Source organism: Naumovozyma dairenensis, chromosome 3, assembly GCF_000227115.2.
Source record: "Naumovozyma dairenensis CBS 421 chromosome 3, complete genome".
NCBI lineage: Eukaryota > Fungi > Ascomycota > Saccharomycetes > Saccharomycetales > Saccharomycetaceae > Naumovozyma > Naumovozyma dairenensis.
The window spans coordinates 859,650-878,855 of record NC_016481.1 but is presented as its reverse complement, the minus strand read 5'-3'; the positions used below and the strand labels follow the sequence as shown (position 1 = coordinate 878,855).

At 35.7% G+C, this 19,206-nt stretch overlaps 10 protein-coding genes across 10 annotated transcripts; 4 read left to right on the top strand and 6 right to left on the bottom strand.

The window, feature by feature from the left end:
* Positions 1-266: 266 nt before the first annotated feature.
* GPM1 (phosphoglycerate mutase GPM1) lies at positions 267-1,055 on the bottom strand (the record flags this gene model as incomplete). The annotated part of the gene is made up of 1 exon (XM_003669241.1): positions 267-1,055. One exon carries the CDS (start codon positions 1,053-1,055, stop codon positions 267-269), a length of 789 nt encoding a protein of 262 aa, XP_003669289.1.
* A 573-nt stretch (positions 1,056-1,628) lies between these two features.
* NNR2 (NADHX dehydratase) lies at positions 1,629-2,666 on the bottom strand (the record flags this gene model as incomplete). The annotated part of the gene is made up of 1 exon (XM_003669240.1): positions 1,629-2,666. The coding sequence occupies one exon, from the start codon at positions 2,664-2,666 to the stop codon at positions 1,629-1,631; it is 1,038 nt and encodes a 345-aa protein (XP_003669288.1).
* A 372-nt stretch (positions 2,667-3,038) lies between these two features.
* On the top strand, positions 3,039-3,836 carry NDAI0C03840 (cytochrome b5 reductase family protein; the record flags this gene model as incomplete). The annotated part of the gene is made up of 1 exon (XM_003669239.1): positions 3,039-3,836. One exon carries the CDS (start codon positions 3,039-3,041, stop codon positions 3,834-3,836), a length of 798 nt encoding a protein of 265 aa, XP_003669287.1.
* A 951-nt stretch (positions 3,837-4,787) lies between these two features.
* Positions 4,788-5,693, top strand: MCR1 (cytochrome-b5 reductase; the record flags this gene model as incomplete). Its single annotated transcript, XM_003669238.1, has 1 exon — positions 4,788-5,693. One exon carries the CDS (start codon positions 4,788-4,790, stop codon positions 5,691-5,693), a length of 906 nt encoding a protein of 301 aa, XP_003669286.1.
* Positions 5,694-5,905: 212 nt separating this feature from the next.
* On the bottom strand, positions 5,906-7,318 carry DBR1 (RNA lariat debranching enzyme; the record flags this gene model as incomplete). The annotated part of the gene is made up of 1 exon (XM_003669237.1): positions 5,906-7,318. The coding sequence occupies one exon, from the start codon at positions 7,316-7,318 to the stop codon at positions 5,906-5,908; it is 1,413 nt and encodes a 470-aa protein (XP_003669285.1).
* Positions 7,319-7,795: 477 nt separating this feature from the next.
* On the bottom strand, positions 7,796-9,724 carry SDH1 (succinate dehydrogenase flavoprotein subunit SDH1; the record flags this gene model as incomplete). The annotated part of the gene is made up of 1 exon (XM_003669236.1): positions 7,796-9,724. One exon carries the CDS (start codon positions 9,722-9,724, stop codon positions 7,796-7,798), a length of 1,929 nt encoding a protein of 642 aa, XP_003669284.1.
* Positions 9,725-10,436: 712 nt separating this feature from the next.
* On the bottom strand, positions 10,437-12,464 carry NDAI0C03800 (uncharacterized protein; the record flags this gene model as incomplete). The annotated part of the gene is made up of 1 exon (XM_003669235.1): positions 10,437-12,464. The coding sequence occupies one exon, from the start codon at positions 12,462-12,464 to the stop codon at positions 10,437-10,439; it is 2,028 nt and encodes a 675-aa protein (XP_003669283.1).
* A 1,048-nt stretch (positions 12,465-13,512) lies between these two features.
* Positions 13,513-15,678, top strand: AVT3 (Avt3p; the record flags this gene model as incomplete). The annotated part of the gene is made up of 1 exon (XM_003669234.1): positions 13,513-15,678. The coding sequence occupies one exon, from the start codon at positions 13,513-13,515 to the stop codon at positions 15,676-15,678; it is 2,166 nt and encodes a 721-aa protein (XP_003669282.1).
* A 1,192-nt stretch (positions 15,679-16,870) lies between these two features.
* RPT1 (proteasome regulatory particle base subunit RPT1) lies at positions 16,871-18,028 on the top strand (the record flags this gene model as incomplete). Its single annotated transcript, XM_003669233.1, has 1 exon — positions 16,871-18,028. One exon carries the CDS (start codon positions 16,871-16,873, stop codon positions 18,026-18,028), a length of 1,158 nt encoding a protein of 385 aa, XP_003669281.1.
* A 277-nt stretch (positions 18,029-18,305) lies between these two features.
* RPC25 (DNA-directed RNA polymerase III subunit RPC25) lies at positions 18,306-18,983 on the bottom strand (the record flags this gene model as incomplete). The annotated part of the gene is made up of 1 exon (XM_003669232.1): positions 18,306-18,983. One exon carries the CDS (start codon positions 18,981-18,983, stop codon positions 18,306-18,308), a length of 678 nt encoding a protein of 225 aa, XP_003669280.1.
* Positions 18,984-19,206: the final 223 nt, after the last annotated feature.

Genomic DNA, 19,206 nt, shown 5'->3' with positions numbered 1-19,206 from the left:
TCGACAGGAATTATGTATGTTTTTTGATGATAGTGGGTATGAATACAACTTGGTAAAATAGTATTAAATGAAAATACATCTCACCTTTCTACACACTTGCTTATCAATCTTGATGAAGATTATTTATGTAAAGAAAAGAAAATAAGGGCAGCTTTTATCATGTCAAAAAATCATTATTGACTACATAAGTTTATGTACTGAAGTTTATATCAACGTAAGAGAGTTTATAAAAGAAAAGGTTGCTAAAATCTTATAAATTAAGCAGCTTATTTCTTCTTACCTTGAGCGGCAACAGCAGCGGCACCAGCAGCAGCAGCTTCTGGGTCCAAGTAGTAAGATGGCTTAGATGGCTTCAAGTTTTCATCTAATTCGAAAACTAATGGAATACCAGTTGGGATATTCAACTTAGCAATGTCAGCATCAGAGATACCTTCCAAGTGCTTAACTAAAGCTCTCAAGGAGTTACCGTGGGCAGCAATCATAACAGTTTGGCCAGCTAATAAGTCCTTGGCGATAACATCTTGCCAGTATGGCAATAATCTGTCAATAACCAAAGCTAAGGATTCAGTTTGAGGCAAGACGTTTGGATCAACGTTGTGGTATCTAGCATCACCCTTTTGAGAGAATTCAGAGTCATCTTCAATTGGTGGTGGTGGGACGTCGAAAGATCTTCTCCAGGTGGTGAATTTTTCTTCACCGTACTTTTCTAAGGTTTCAGCCTTGTCCTTACCTTGTAAAGCACCGTAATGTCTTTCGTTTAATCTCCAAGATCTCTTAACTGGGATCCATAATCTGTCAGACTTAGATAAAGCAATGTTAGCAGTTTGGATAGCTCTAGATAACTTGGAAGTGTATAAAACATCTGGGTGGACATTGTGTTCTTTCAACAATTCACCGGCTCTAGCGGCTTCCTTTTCACCAACAGCGGATAATCTAACATCAACCCAACCGGTGAATAAGTTCTTTTCGTTCCATTCGGATTGACCGTGTCTAACTAAAACTAACTTTGGCATTTTTAACTGATTTTTTATGTATGGTTTCTTCAAGAAAGACATAAGATAAGAAAAGAAATCCTTAAAGGAAAAGTTTTAATCAAGGAAATGTCAGTAAGAATCGAAAATCATCAAGTATCGTTGTATTTAAATAATAGCTTTCGAACCATATGGGAAAAATCTTGAATTGGAAAAACTTGAAGTGACACAGTTTTGTTTCCGTCCATGCTTACGTACGTTCAATATGTGAAGTTGTCCGTCAGTCAATGGAGAGATGCAACAAGAGCATAGTCCTTTGACAATAACGTTATGTGAGTATCACTGATTTATTATGCGATTTGGATCTGAAGATCCGTTGAAAGACAACAGAGAGAAATACGAGTTTTATTATGATCACAAGACAGCTTTCCAGGACCTGGGTGTGTGGGTGTTTTTTGTTTTCTGTTTGGGCTTCGTGTTTCCTAATGGTGTCGGGGTGTCACTTAAAGTGACATATTTTCTTAACGACACAAATTCAACTGGGAGATATGATGTAGTTGAATAATAACATAAAAGCTGGTCGGTATACGTAGTATTAAATTCAATTTAAATCCATGATTTATACACAATGTCTATACATTCTTTATAATAGATTTTTTATAACGGGAAGACCTTAGCGTATACTTGCCCCACTCTTTCATTTATATCACTTGTTTGCATGGCTCTACCTTTTTCCTTAAAGGCTAATCTTGAACATTCCCTAGTAACTGTACATCCTGCATAACAGCTTAATACTCCAAAGTCTATCCATTCTAATTTCAGCTCATCATGACCCTTCTTATTCTTACCATTATTTTCGTCTTCACATAATTTAAAATCATGCATAGAACGACTGAAGGCCAACATACATGCAATTGTCCCGGTTAAAGTATCACCTTGACCACCGACTCTTTTGCAGCTACCTTCACGATCGTTCTTCAATACAAACGAGTCCGATTGTGGCGAGAATATCCTATCTTCTCTACCTTTCTGCACTACAATACAATTTAGCCTTTTTGCAATGGTGGCCCCAGTAACTTCATTCGATGAGATATCTTTCTCTTCATCCTTTTCTTCAGGATCATGTCCAACAGATTCACTTAATCTTTTAAATTCTACCACATTAGGAGTCAAAATGATACGACCCATAGGAAATTTTTTCAACATCTCACGAACTTCTTCATCTTGACTAATCAAAAACAACCCGTCTGCATCAATTACAATAGGAATCATTCCCTCGTGTTTTTCTAACACCAACTTGATAATTTTCTTAATGGAATCCAACATTCCCTTATCTCTCCCTAACCCGGGACCAATAACAATAACATGAATCCTCTTCAACAACATTTCAATCTTTTCAAATTCCTCCTCATGTTTATCCTTAGAAGTTCTCAAATATGGATGAACCATAAGGTTCGGAGTGTAACTCTTAATCACAGTAGCTGCATCCTTCTCACAAATGACATGAGTCAAATCACAACCCATAAGAGCAGTAGCATTGGCACTAAAATATGGGGCCCCTGTGTAATCTTCACAACCACCTATAATACAGACACGACCTCCTGCTTGACCCTTATAGAAGCGTGGTAATAAGGGAGGGATACATCTTTTAGAGATTAGTTTGATTAATTCGTTATGTGATAGCTTAGGTAGCATTGAAACAAATTGTAATAGTTGCTTTTCGTCGCAGTGGTTTGACCCTTTACAGGCAGGCAAATTTTCAAAAAGATAATGCTGGGGAAACAACCTATCAGAGGTCTTATATAGAAAAATGAACTTATATGTACCCTGTTTGTGTAACTCCCCTTATGTTGTATATGGAAAATCAGATGGTTTTCGGACCTTTTCTTGTCTCCCAGTTGATTAACGTATAATAACTAAGGGGGGCCTGTCTATATATATATATATAAACTGTAAGATTACAGTAGAAAGGAAATGGATAAAATAGGGAAAGGGTTAGTAACAAGTAGTTTTTCAAGGAAAAGAATTAATCTCTTTTAGGATCTCCGTAGTTATATCATTATTAAAATGTCTTTACGTTCGAGGTCTACATCAAGGTATATACCAGTTGCAATAGGTGCAGTTGCAGTAGCTATTTCTGCTTACTACTTAGCTCGTAAGAGAGGATCTCTCATTGGACCTGAAGTTGTATTGAAAGGTGATGGACAATGGGTAGATATACCACTCTACAAGATCGAAAAAGAATCCCACGACGTTGATAGATTGATATTCAAATTACCTAAAGAAGATGCCGTCTTAGGTTTACCACTATGTGGTGCAGTTTTCGCTAAATATGTCACAGAGAAGGGGAATAATGTGGTTAGACCATATACTCCCATTAGTGACATACATGCAAAGGGATTTTTCGAATTGTGTATCAAGAAATATCCAGGTGGGAAAATGAGTGGCCGTATGCATTCATTGAAACCAGGTGATACAATGACATTTAAGGGCCCTATCAAGAAATGGCAATGGGAACCAAATTCCTTTGAGGAAATCACATTACTCGCTGCTGGTACTGGTACCACTCCATTGTATCAATTAGCTTCTCATATTGCAAAAAACCCTAAAGATACGACTAAAGTCAACATCTTTTATGGTAATAAGACTCCTGGAGATATTCTATTAAAAAAGGAATGGAAAGAGTTGGAAGAAAAGTATCCAGATCAAATTAATGTGCAATGTTTTGTCGATGAAGTCCGCGATGCAGAAAAGGACAACTTCAAAGGCCATATTGGATTCATTACCAAAGAATTTATTGAAAAAATGCACCAGGCCCTGATAAAAACACGCATATTTTCGTTTGTGGACCATCAGGATTTATGAAAGCTTATTCCGGAGAAAAGACACCCTCAAAGGAACAGGGCCCATTAACAGGCATTCTAAAGGAAATAGGGTTTTCTGAGGATCAAGTTTTCAAATATTAATGTATAATATGTTTATTTCTTTACTCTGGGGTATTATTTACATATACTTTTATCTTTACATATTCTAAATATATATATATATATATTCGATATCTTTTACAGTCTATTTATCTTACGTCACGATTTTGGATAATATTCGGTTTTCATATTCTAGAATAAAGTTTCGTTTCCCTTTACGTCATCTTAGGTGTTGTTTTTGTTTTTGTATATGTTTACCTATATTATATATGGGCTCCATAATTATTTAACTTTCCAGCAGGTAAGAAGATTTTTATGTGATGGCGTGTCCAACCTCTTTCGGGTTCGTTCGAATAGAAATAATGACTGAAACACAATTAAGAGCGACCCATGGAACATTGAAATAATACCAAGGGAAAATTTAAGTAGTAGTGTTATATATAAGCATATATAGTTGTGATTCGTATTCTAACTTCATTGCCCAATAAGAATTGTGCTTTTCATTGTATTTATGATTTTCCATGGCCCACGTAAAGCCACATATATGTATGTCATAAAAAAGGGAAAAAATCAGATTATTTTCTGATTTTCCTTCGCAGTCCAATACCACTAACATCCTATATACGTAGACGATAGTTAGGGGAAACATACATAGTTCGTAGAAAAGGGCTACCTTATGGTGCGACAGATTTATAGCCTAATGTATTAGAAGGAACAAGAAGGATAATAGGGAAAGAGATAGAGAGAGGAAAATCTCACATGAACTCATATATAAGGAGAAGGCCCACTAATTCAAGACTCTGTAGCTCTTATATCTTTCTTGATGCCTACTGTAGTAAAAACCAAAAATTGAAAGAAGTAGTTAACACAAAATATATATATCAAGAAAAAAATGGGTCTTTGTTGCTTATCAAGTTCCACACCAGGATTTATACCAATGGTACTAGGAGCTCTGCTCGTAGGTTTTTCTATTTACTACTTTATTCGTAGACATGGGCTTTATCTCCAGAAAACCAACTATGTATTGAAAGGTGATGGAGCATGGGAAGAGGTCACACTGTATAAAGTCCAAAAAGAAGCACATAATGTCAAAAGATTTATCTTCAAATTACCTGAAGATATGACTCTAGGTTTGCCATTATGTGGTAATATTTTAACTAAGTTTGTTACAGAGAAGGGTTACAATGTTGTTAGACCATATACACCAATTAGTGACATACACGCGAAGGGTTCTTTTGAATTATGTATCAAGCGTTATCCAGATGGGAAAATGGGTACTCATATGCATTCATTAAAGCCAGGAGATAAACTTTCAATTAAAGGACCTATCAAGAAATGGCCATGGAAACCAAATCAATTCAAGGAGATTACTTTATTAGGTGCAGGTTCTGGTACCACTCCATTGTATCAATTAGCTTCTCATGTTGTTAAGAACCGTAAGGATAAGACGAAAGTTAATGTTTATTATGGTAATAAGACTGTAGGTGATATTCTTTTGAAAAAGGAATGGAAAGAGTTAGAAGAACAGCATCCAGGCCAAATTAATGTTCAATTCTTTGTTAATGAAGTCTCTGGTGAAGGAAAGGACAAATTTAACGGTCATGTGGGATTCATTACTAAGGACTACATCAAAAACCATGCCGCAGGTCCAGATCAAAAGACTCATATTTTCATTTGTGGACCATCAGGGTTTATGAAAGCATTTTCTGGGGAAAAGTCAAATTCAAAGGAGCAAGGTCCATTAACAGGTATCTTAAAGGAGTTGGGTTACTCTGCAGATCAAGTCTTCAAATATTGATCGACGTTTTCGTTTGGGAGTTTTTTCTATTTCAAATTCTTTTAACATATTATTTTATAATTACATATTTCAAGTACATATATTCAATATCATCTCAATCCGTCTATTATTTGTAATGACTTTTCGATGATAATCTATCTTTACCCCATCCTAGCCGGACATTCTTTCTTATAGATGCCACCATCCAAGCATGAGTATCTCGAAGTCTTCCTTCATTTGTGCAATCTCAAAAACTTATCTTTGAAAAACCTTGTTTGCTCCACTTCTTTCTTCTGGATATCGAATTCATACCTCGGTATTATGAAGTTTGACCAATCAATTTCTTCATCGTTATTGAGGCCTATCGAACGTTCTTTAATCATTTCGTGCCAATTTAACGTATTGAATGGTCTTTCCCTTATTTTTTCCTTGTGCTTTTCCAAATATTGCAAATTACGAATAAATTCGCAATCCCAGTAAACATTATCAGATTTGTAAGAGGGGTGTTTTTCATTAGCATCAACTTCAATAATTTCTAGCCATTTCCTTCTTGGTAAACATTTATCTAGGGATAAGAAAACTGTTTCGTCAATTCTATCTTTGTTATGATCAGAGTTTTCAGCATACAGTATTTCTTTATCTTCTTCAGTTGTGGTTGGATTTTCATTACCTGGTACTTGGATATGACCCAATGTATTAGTAGTTGACGCATGCTCTTCGTCACTTGATAGATCCAATGATATCTCAGCAGAGTTTTTTTGTATAACCCCTTTTTGCTTCATCTCCCCAGTTGATTGTTTGTTTTCTATGGCATCCGTATCCTCATCACTTGATAAACCTAAATCAATTTCGGCGTTATTTTTGAGGACAGTTCTCTTTTCGACATTTGTATCTTCTTGAGTCTTCCTTTTAGTATGCCTGATGCGTGCTTCATATCTACAGTGTAGATGTGCACTTAACCACCATTTAGGCTGTAAATCCTTCAACAATTGCCAATTTAATGGACTACCGAGTTCCTTAGCTTGGATATCATTTTTGAAAAAGGGTTTAAATTTCAATAATCTTTGCATATCACCATAATAAACCACTCCACTAGGCCAATCATGACTTAACATCAAATCAACATTTTGTCTAATCATAAACAATGGGACCAAATCATGCTTCCTAACGTGATACAAATTCCTTACATTTTTCTGCCATGTATTGAATCGCTCCAAATCAGAGTAGTTTGGCCTTACTCTATCAACATCCCATTTCTTATAAATACCACTCAACGATCCAATCCTAACACCTTTAAACCAAATCACATTAGAATAACCCAAATAATAAATCTCATTGGCAGCATAGCCGCCGTACGGTAACAGCATCAAATGTTTCATACTTTCATGATTCCCTCCAATGAATATTGTCGGAACGGGAGCACGCTTATTACTATCAATATAATATTGTCTGAAATCCCCTAATTTTTGATATTTTGGAGGGATACTAATAGAATTGAAATCATCTCTCGATCTTAAACTTTGGAAATCACCAAGTATGATTAATAGATCGATTTTTTCTTTGTTGTTTAGTCTATTGACTTCATTGAAGATCGCATTTAGTTCTCCGTGACAGCATCCTTGGACTGCAATCCGTAGTTTACTCATTAGGTATGCAAGTTTATTAGAGTTATCTTGCTTCTAGAAATGAGGTGAGGTAATGGTCTTATCATTGCTTTTTGAAGGTTGGTGTGTTGCTCTTGTCAAAATGCACGTAGATGAATATGGATTTTCATAGATAACGCTAGCATTAGGCCATTTTAGGCGCCCAGGTACTGTTTTCCCCGACAATGAAAGTAAACTACAAATAAGTATCTCAATGAATGTTGAAAAGATAAAATACATTAATAGATAAAAGAATAAATAAATATGTTCTAGTATACGTAGTAGTAGACTGGCTACATGGAATAAATTAATAAATAGTTATGAGTGCATGATGTATATACAGTACTCAATTGTTAATCATAAATAAATATAATAACCCTGATCAAATAAAATAAAATAAAGTAAGTCCGGTTATATTTTCTGGGATTTTGCTTTTATAATTCTTTTAATGGTAAAAACATCCGTATCGCCATTCGTTGTCTAATAAGATCTGACAGTTGGCGGAACAGAAGGACATTCAGCTTCATCTAGAGTAGTTGATATAACATTTCTATATTTTAATTCAACAGGAGCACCTGCTTTTGATTGCCATGATAATGTATGTTTCATCCAGTTTTCATCATCTCTATCAGGATAATCTTCTCTAGCATGAGCACCACGAGATTCTTTTCTTGCAGCAGCAGATACAGCAGTTTGAGTGGCACAGGTTAACAAGTTTTGTAGTTCTAAGGTTTCAACCAAATCAGAGTTCCAAATTAATGACCTATCGGATATCTTTACATCATCAAATGTCTTATCGACAGCTGTTATATTACTTACACCTTCATCTAAAGACTCTTGGGTTCTGAAAACAGACACATCCTTTTGCATTGTTTTCTTCATATTCATTCTAATTTCAGCAGTTGTTCTTGAACCATTAGCGTTTCTAATCTTATCCAAATTAGCAATAGATTCTTTACCGATATCAGCTGGAACAGGTTTATGAGGTGTATTTGGTTGTAAAGTATCAGCGACAGTATGAGCCACAGCACGACCGAAGACAACTAAATCTAATAATGAATTAGCTCCCAATCTATTGGCACCATGGACGGAGACACAAGCAGCTTCACCACAAGCCATTAGACCAGGAATAACTTTATCTTCACCAGTTTCTTCATCAATAGTTAAAGCTTCACCATTCCACTTTGTTGGAATACCACCCATATTATAATGAACAGTTGGTAAAATTGGGATTGGCTCCTTTGTAACATCTACGCCAGCGAAAATAGAAGCAGTCTCAGAAATACCAGGTAATCTTTCCTTCAAGACAGATGGAGGTAAATGATTCAATTGTAAGAACATATGATCCTTTTCATTACCTACACCTCTTCCTTCTCTAATCTCTAATGTAATGGCTCTTGAGACAACATCTCTACAAGCCAAATCTTTAGCAGTTGGAGCATAACGTTCCATAAATCTCTCACCTTCAGAATTAACTAAGAACCCACCTTCACCACGTGCACCTTCAGTGATCAAACAACCAGAACCATAAATCCCTGAGGGGTGGAATTGAACGAATTCCAAATCTTGTAACGGGAAACCAGCTCTTGAAACCATTGCATTACCGTCCCCAGTACAAGTATGAGCCGAGGTACAAGAGAAATAAGCTCTTCCATACCCACCAGTAGCCAGTACTGTTTTATGAGCTCTAAACCTATGAATAGTCCCATCTTCCTGATTATAAGCAATAACTCCGACGACTTCACCATTATGAGTCAACAAATCCATTGCAAAGAATTCAATAAAGAAATGAGTATCATGTCTTAAAGCTTGTCCATATAATGTATGCAACATAGCATGACCAGTTCTATCCGCTACAGCACAAGTTCTATAAGCCTGTTCACCCTTCCCATACTCTTTAGTTTGTCCACCAAAAGCTCTTTGATAAATTTTCCCCTCTTCCGTTCTAGAGAATGGCATACCGTAATGTTCCAATTCTATAATGGAATGAGGAGCTTCACGAGTCATATAATGAATAGAATCTTGATCACCTAGCCAATCTGAGCCCTTGACGGTATCATACATGTGCCATTTCCAATCATCTGGATGCATATTTCCCAGAGCCGCATTGATACCACCTTGTGCAGCGACTGTATGGGATCTAGTGGGGAATAGTTTTGAAATACAGGCTGTTTTGAAACCTGCTTCAGCGAGACCGAATGCTGCTCTTAGACCGGCACCACCTGCTCCTACTACTACACAGTCATATTCGTGATCGATTATATGGTAGTCCTTATTGTCGAAGGGTGTTGTTGTGTCTGTGGTTGTTGTAGCTAGTTTGCAAGAGCGTGTGGTGGAGAAGAATGATTTTTGTAGAAGAAGGGTCCTTTTTATAGGTAGAGTAGCTACTCTTGTCCTGAGTGATAACATTATTTATATTTATTATGTTCTTCTTCTTTGTCGTTGTTTTTGTACGTGAACTCGTTTTTATAATTCCTGATCGAATGCAGTACTGCTTAGATTATCTATTGCAAAAGCAGAGATCTTGAATCGAGTTCTATTCCAGCGTATTTTGTTACTCTTATTACAGCTTCTATATGCAACTCTCCTTAAATAAGAGACACTGTTACAGTTACTGTTATTAAAGGGCGGCTAGGTAGTGAAGTGTAGTTACTTGTCTTTTGCTGGAGGCGATTTCGGGGTTGTGCGGAGGAAAAGATTTGGAATGATTAATTGGGCAGCGGAGTACTAATAGTGTAGTGTAGTGTAGTGTAATATTGTATCTCTTAAGGACCATAAGGACATTGGGAAAAAGCGAAAACGCGGGAAAGTGCGGAGGCGGGCTGTTTGGAAATGAGACAATGTTATTGGCCATTGGCTCTGGCTCTGGAAGTGTCACATATTTATTATTATTCAAGACTGAATAGAACGGTCATACCCTCTCTTAAGCTTTATCAATTTCATCAACAAGAATCGGCGGAAAATATGTCGATAAAATACATAAAACAAAGTTCTTGATTGCTTCATTCTTTATAATTATGGCGTTAATAAGTCATGAATATATACATATAATTTAATATAATATAGAAAATAAAATAGGTCTAAGTAGGGGAAAAAAGTCTCTCGTCGTTTATGATATGGCTCAATTCTTGAAGAATAAAGACTTGAGGATATTCTTAAGCAATGGCCAGCCATTATCGTTTCTTACTGCGTCACCATTTTCTTGTAACCTTCTCAAAAGATAATCCTTCGTTTCACGTGGTGGACCCCATGGGACATATTTAACAATATTGGTGGCACCATGATGATGGATTAAATCATAAGTTAAATCATCAGCCATACCTAATAATTGTCCCAATACAACGTTACTCTTTGCGTATTCAATATCATTTGCATATTTATTCTTGAATAATAATTGCGTTGCAATCATCTGTGATTTATAATTATGGGATGCAACCATTAAATGACCATAAACAGAATTTTCACCTTCTATTTTCATATCTTTAATGATATTAATCATAATTTGATCGTAATTGACATCAGTATCAAATTTAGTTTCGTGAATAACACTCTTTCTGTTTGGTTCAGAATGCATATATGCACCTCTAACAAGTTTCAAACCCAATCTATAACCACCACTCTTAGCCAATTCCACTTCTTTATCAATTTCTTTCCTTGAATGTCTTAAATATAGTTGCCAAGTCCCAACACAGGAGATTAATTTGGACTCCACAGTATTGAACTTCTTCATCAATATCCGTTGTAAATCATAAACACCCTTAGTTTGTAATTCAAACTTCTCAGCATCAATAGTACAAACGAAAAATGGTGCCTTTCTTTCAGGATACCTTTGTAACAACTCTTCATTCAAATCGAAAATAATTTGATTAATCTTACAACAACTATCAATCAACTTCTCACGTTGTGCTCTCCAATATTCATCTCCAATATTATTGAAATTCATTAACACTTCGTTGGGCCTCTCAATTAAAGCAGATGGTTTCAAAGCAATATAACCAGGAGCAACATCATTCACGTTAGTCAAAGCAGGATCTTCCAATTGTTTAATCAAATTAGGTTTCAATATGGTATGAATGGATTCAATAGTTTCATTGATGATCATATCCGTGTCAATGTTCTTATCACCTTCTGAATTTTCAATAGTTAAGGAAAGCATCATGTTGGAAATACCTCTTTTTTGTAAGTTTTTACCACATTTCAACACTTCCTTAGGGGTAAGTACCCACCAACAGTACAATTTAGAGACAAATAATTGGATCAAAGGGGTAGGTATGATGGGGAATAGTTTGATGACAATGTTTAAAATTAGTTTGTTTATTGTGACTAGACTGATACATGTTAGGGAAAATAATTCCATCTTAGAGAGAGTTCTTAAGTATGTGGTCGAATTCGGTTGTTCGAATTGGAAATTTTCCCAATCTTTTTCATTATCGAATTCAATGTTCCCCTTGTTGTAATTATCCTTGGTTATGCTTGTCTTAGTGGTAGAGGTAGGGGTAGCAGAGGTATTTTTTTCATTGACAATTGTATCATTGGATAATTCGAGGGAGGCATTGGCACTCTTGGAGATGGTAGATGAGGGGGTAGTTGAAGTAGAAGAGGCTAAATCAATCTTGGGAGTAGATAGAGATTGATAAGGATTTGTAGTCTGAGTAGGTTTGAGAGTCGTCGTACCATCTAAATCCATGAGAATATTTTCAAATGGATTTGAAATGGTTGAATTGAATGGGAAATCAACATTTTGGATTTTCCCAGTTTGATGAGCAGTATCAATATTTTTCAAAGTTGTTGTAGCGATTTCCTTTGTTGGTAAAGAAGAAAATGAAGCAGATGTCACAGTGGGATTTTTATCATTTCTTCTAATATTTTTAGTATTATTAGTGGTAGTTAATGGTGTAAGAATATTATTTGAAGAATCCGTAGACGAAGTATAGAATCTCTTTATGGCTAAAGAGTAAGAGTTTTTTTGAGTAGAATAGAATAAATTTGAATTAGAGACTAAAGAGGTTGATGTGGAAATTGACGTTGGATTTGCAGTTGAAGTGGAAGTAGTCAGATTACAGAATAATCTTTTGGTAATAATATTTCTTTTTAACAGAGTACTAGCGTATTTGTAATTAAATGTTTGGTTGGAACGGAATTTTTGCATTAAATTTTCTTATCGGTGATTCCTTGTGAAATATAATGGAAGGGTTAGAGTCTAGGTTGATATAGTATGTCCTTGTTGCTATGGAAGTTATTATTTTTCATAAATGCATATATTATAATTAATCAAGGATTGTTACTAACGTACGTGATGAAAGGAAATTTGAAATAAGGAAATAACAATACATTTATATATGTGTTTCTGGTAAATAAAAGAGGGAATTGAGTAAAAAGGCTTCCTGTTATCTGATTTTCTAATGAATTATTATCGGTTTCCTTAAAGTGTCCATCCTAAAGATCACAAAGAGAGAGAAGGAGGAGAAGAATAAATGAAGGGACAACAAGAATAGCAGCAAGAACAAAGAGTACGTAACAGAGTATTGGCCTGCTATCGGTAATGGGATTCCGAATGAAAAATTAATGATAAGATAAAGATATCAGTATTTCTGTATTTCTGTATTTCTGTTTGTTGCGCCGTTCGTGGGTAGGGGATAGTGGGCATCGCTCGGGGTTGGCTTCCCGTCGCTTTTATCGTTATGTAGGTTAGATAAGCTATTGTTCGTTGGCTGTTGCTGTTGTTTGAGAGATCCCCCCTGAAATATCCTAGTTGGGCCTGGAGGGGGATCTGTTATATCTTTCTATATCCGCATCCGGAAATGCAAACTCTCGAGGACCCTCTATCTGTCCTTCGCTTCCCTTCCCCCTCCCTATATCTCTGGGTCTGTTTCCCAATGAGCGGGAGGGAAACACTGCCGATAATAGCCGCCATGGTATATTACAAGCCCTAAAAGATATTTACCCGATCCAGAAGTAGGTCATTTAATGTTACACCTACCGTTAGGGCTAAACAAGACTGACTTAAGAATCTACGTTCATACATACACATCCAAAGAAGCTTCTCCTCTAGCGGTGGGTTTTATTAATTAGATCAACTTTTACTTACGACGTTTGTAGGTATCATCGTGCTGAAGTAAAGCCAACAACCCTTCTTCATGGTTCAGCAATTATAATATATTATTTACTATAATCAAAAAAGCATTGCAAGGCATATTATGTCCTCTAATACCTCGAAAGCTTCCATTGGTAATGGATCAAAATCATTAAGCATACAACCAGGAGATCAAAAACCCATTCAACAATCTCAAAATAATAAAAGAAGAAAAGGTAGTACAACTAGTACAATCATCAATGATAATACCACCAACGATAATAACAGAAACAGAAGCAGAAAGTCAAGCGCTACCATAGCATTGAAAATGAGACCGGCCCTTTCAAGTTCTCAAATAGATAAAGACTCATCTTCATCTATTGACGTAAATAATCCAGGCCCAGAAGTTGTTGATGCGGTGGCTCGTCATTTAGTAAGTACCCCAAATGATTTGAAATTACAAGGTGGAGACATAACAAGAGATTTATACAAATGGACAAACGAACATCCAGGTATAATAAATAATGATACTAATCCAAACATAAATAATAGTAATAATAATAACCTTATATCGTCGATACAGCAACAACCTCAACTACAATCTCAAATTCATAGACCACCCGTGGGAATACCGAATTCTCCATCAATGAATAATTATGAGGCAAGAAGGAAAAGATCAATGAGTTTCTCCGCTATTTCAATAACATCTCTAAATAATAACAATAATGCAAATAATAATACTTCGAATAACATTCATGGGACTAATAAGATAGGTACAATCCTACCCGGTCCAATTATGACCCCTGAAGAAATGAGAGCACCAGGTGGGTTCAGAAGATCTTTCATATTACAGAAACATAGGAAAAATAATACGCCCATACCAAACTTCTTCACAAGAAACTTTATTGAATTCTTGACATTATATGGTCATTTCGCAGGTGAAGATCTTTCAGAAAGCGAAGAAGAAGAAGAAGAAGAAGAAAATGAAGTAGAAGAAGAAGAGCAAGAAGAAGAAGCTATAGAATCTGAAAGAACAAGTTTGATTTCATACCATGTACCCTCCGTAACAACAAGTCATAAATCTTCCACGTTCAAAGCAATATTATTATTATTAAAATCGTTCGTAGGAACAGGGGTGTTATTCTTACCGAAAGCTTTCCATAATGGTGGCTGGGCATTCAGTTCCCTTTGTCTTTTACTTTGTGCAATAATATCGTACTGGTGTTTCTTAACTTTGATCGTTACTAAAGATAAAATTCATGTGGACGGATATGGTGATATGGGTGAGAGATTATATGGTCATCCGATGAAATTGGCTATTCTTTGGTCAATTGTTTTATCACAAATTGGATTTTCTGCTGCATATACAGTTTTCACTGCAACAAATCTAAAAGTATTTGTGGAAAATGTCCTCGTACGTACTGCTACTATGAATCCAACGGGTTACAATTTGGTTTGGTACATTATTTTACAGCAACTGATCTTTATACCGTTGTCATTGACAAGGAAAATTGCGAAATTAAGTGGGACTGCATTAATTGCAGATCTATTTATATTGCTGGGATTAATATATGTTTATTATTATTCATCATATTATATACTATCAAATGGTATCGCGTCTGAATCGATGCTATGGTTAAACAAGGCGGACTGGTCATTATTCATCGGGACAGCAATCTTCACTTTCGAAGGCATTGGATTATTAATACCAATTCAAGAGTCCATGCAAAATCCACAAGTGTTCCCCAAATGTCTGTCGTTGGTTATGTGTATCGTCACGATAATTTTCATTTCATGTGGACTAATTTGTTATTCTGCATTTGGTGAAAAAGTAGAAACAGTCGTTTTGTTAAATTTCCCACAAGATAGTGCCTTCACCTTAATGGTTCAATTATTATACTCATTAGCCATTCTTCTATCTACCCCATTACAATTATTCCCAGCCATTAAAATCTTGGAAAATTGGACTTTCCCCATACATGCGTCAGGTAAACATAATTCGAGGATTAAATGGAAGAAAAATTATTTCCGCTGTATTATGGTCATTTTTACAGCTATGGTTGCATGGGTGGGTGCTAATGATTTGGATAAGTTTGTGTCATTAGTTGGCTCGTTCGCCTGCATCCCATTGATTTACATTTATCCACCTTTATTACATTTCAAAGCTTTCCTTAATGATACTTCTAAAACAATGAGATTCAGGTTGGGTTTGGATATGCTCGTATTTGTATTTGGTATCATAATTATGGTGTATACTTCATGGGAAACTATAAGTATGTGGGTTCATTAGAAAACTAGACGAACCGAAGGATGAAAGTATGAAATAGCAGCCTATGTATACTGGTTAGGAAAATAAAGAACCAAGCAAAATATAAATCATATATACATCAGCATAATTTCTTTTATATGTAGGATATACCTAATATATTAAATGCACGTCATTCCGCAATTTGCAAGGCATTGATTTCATTCTAGTTATTAGTCAATTATTTACATTTATAGATTCATATTTTGTTTAAAAATATTCCTTAGGAAATCTTAAGAAAACCCAAAATCGATATCGCAAAAATAAACAAAAAAGAATGATGAAGCAGAAACTAAATGACAGGAAATTTTTAGAATGGCTCCACTTTGAAGGATATAATAGATTTGACCCCTACTTCTTAAGTATAAAATGCTAAAAACTAGCTCACCCGTGTGCAATTGTAGCCGGGACCAAAATCTTCACAAGAACAGAGGTGTGGAATACATAAAAATTGAAAATTAAAACAAAATAGAGAATTAGAAAGCCTCTTCCTTAATACGTAAATGGATAACAACAAATACATATATTGCATCAACATTTTATACTATTAAATAACTGTTAAGTGATCACTAACCATAACAACATGAACAACAGAACTAGGGATCTCTAACTCGCACACGTCTGTATTCTACGTATATTATTAGATAAATAGAAATTTATTCCAAAAATAATGGGGAAATCCGGGTAATGCTGGGACACCTTTAAAGATTTAAACATCAAAAAAGGTCAACTTCAAAGGATTTTGCCACCGAATGAATGAAACAGATATGGTTTTTAACTAGCACAGTTCAATCAGAATAAGCTTACAAACACAGGCCATCTAAAAGAAGACGTTTTACTCGATTAAAAGAAAGTAACTGTTGTCCATCAAGGATTTGGAAATAAAATAATCTATACTTAACAAATACAAACGAACAATGCCACCAAAGAAGACTGGGAAAAATACAAGGCCCCCATTGATACAGAGGAAGACAAAGACAAGAAAGGTAAAGAGGACAAGATCGTTCCCTTATCTGAAGGTGATATTGAAGTATTAAAAACATACGGGGCAGCGCCTTATGCTGAAAAATTGAAAGAAACTGAAAAGGATTTGAAAGTCATTGAAGCTAGGATCAAAGAGAAATCTGGAGTCAGAGAAAGTGATACTGGGTTGGCTCCTTCTCATCTTTGGGATATTATGGGGGATAGGCAACGATTGAGTGAAGAACATCCCTTGCAAGTAGCTCGTTGTACTAAGATTATAAAGGGGAATGCTGCCTCTGCAACGGAGGGAGAGGATGGTGGTGATGAACAAATAAATCCAACCTCAACTAGCAATAATAGCAATGCAGAAAATGCAGAGGAAGATGAGGAAGATAATAAATACGTAATCAATTTGAAACAAATTGCAAAATTCGTTGTCGGGTTGGGGGAACGTGTATCTCCAACTGATATCGAAGAAGGTATGAGAGTTGGTGTGGATAGATCTAAGTATCATATTGAACTACCCTTACCTCCAAGGATTGACCCATCTGTTACTATGATGACAGTGGAAGAGAAACCTGATATTACATATTCGGACGTAGGTGGTTGTAAAGATCAAATTGAAAAACTAAGAGAAGTCGTGGAATTACCATTATTATCTCCTGAACGATTCGCTACATTAGGTATTGATCCACCAAAGGGGATTCTACTTTATGGTCCACCTGGTACGGGGAAGACTCTTTGTGCCAGAGCAGTGGCAAATAGAACAGATGCAACTTTCATAAGAGTCATTGGTTCAGAATTAGTACAAAAATATGTTGGTGAAGGTGCTCGTATGGTTAGAGAATTGTTTGAAATGGCACGTACAAAGAAAGCTTGTATCATCTTCTTTGATGAAATTGATGCCATTGGTGGTGCTCGTTTTGATGATGGGGCAGGTGGTGATAATGAAGTGCAAAGAACTATGTTAGAATTGATCACACAATTAGATGGGTTTGATCCTCGTGGTAATATTAAAGTGATGTTTGCAACAAATAGACCAAATACATTAGATCCTGCTTTGTTAAGACCTGGTAGAATTGATCGTAAAGTTGAATTTTCATTACCTGATCTAGAGGGTCGTGCCAATATTTTCCGTATCCATTCTAAATCAATGAGTGTGGAGCGTGGTATTAGATGGGAATTGATTTCAAGATTATGTCCAAATTCGACTGGTGCTGAATTAAGATCAGTATGTACAGAAGCTGGTATGTTTGCTATCAGAGCTAGAAGGAAAGTTGCATCTGAAAAGGATTTCTTAAAAGCAGTGGAGAAAGTTATTAACGGTTATAAGAAGTTTAGTTCCACTTCACGTTATATGCAATATAATTAGTTCATCAGTCGAAACCATTCATCATCCCAGTTATCTCGATTGAAAACGGGAAAACCAACCAAAGTAAGTTTCTTTTCCTACCGGTGTATAAAATATAAATATATATATACATTCCATATATAATATACTATTAAGCGTACATTCATTATAATACAATTACATGCTGGTGTCTTTTATAAATATTTGCTTTTTGTTTTTATGCGTTTATATGGTAGAAAATGTGATAGAGTATATGACTTAAAAAGTGTATGCATTGTGGCAAGAATGTAATTTTAGCTCATTCTTCCCACCAGCTTACCAACCCCATACCATCTGTTTGACAACTCCCTAATAAAGCATAAGCAGGTGGTTTTTCTACTTTCACTATTTCTTCTTGTTCCTCTTTCACATCCCCACCATTTGCCTTTCTTTCTTCCTGTTTTTGTAATTGCAATTGTTGCTCTTGTTCCTCCATTTCTCTTTCCTTTGGAGATTTTGGTTTCACGTCCACAAATACTTCTTGTTCCACTCTAAACCTAATCTTTTCATTCAAATCAAAATACAACTTCGTGTCTTCCTCCATGGGCCAAACCCAAGCAGAATCTTCCGGAGAATAATAACACCCTTCGAACAGCATCTTCTTGGGAATGAATATATCTTCAAACATCCCTAACAACGAGACTTTAATCCCCTCCGCAGTACACTTGGAGATCCATCCAGTTATTATCTCTCCAACGAACGGTTTAAAGATCAACCCACGAAAGATGACACTAATATATGAGGCACCATCACCTGGTTTCAATTGGCCCTCATCCACCTCAAGGATATCGTATACCGTTATACAGAGACCAATATGTGGGACAATTTTGTTGGCGTATTTGTTGTTTAGTTCATGAGTGATGCAGGATAGCGTATCTCGATGAAATTGATCTGGTGGAATCCTTACAAGATCTGAAATTTTTGATAGGATGAACATGTTGTTGTGCAGTTGTTGCAAATATATGAAATGAACTTCAATGAAGGGCTGAGTCGAACTGATGAATTGATGATGGTCTCGTGCTTCTAGTCTGCTGCTGTTTATTGTTGTTAATATATTTGTAGTTGTTTAAGAATCAAGTCGTGGAAAATGAGTGAAAAATTTCAAAGCGATGCGATGAGCTTCTTGAAGAAAAGTTATAAACTCTATATATAAAACATAT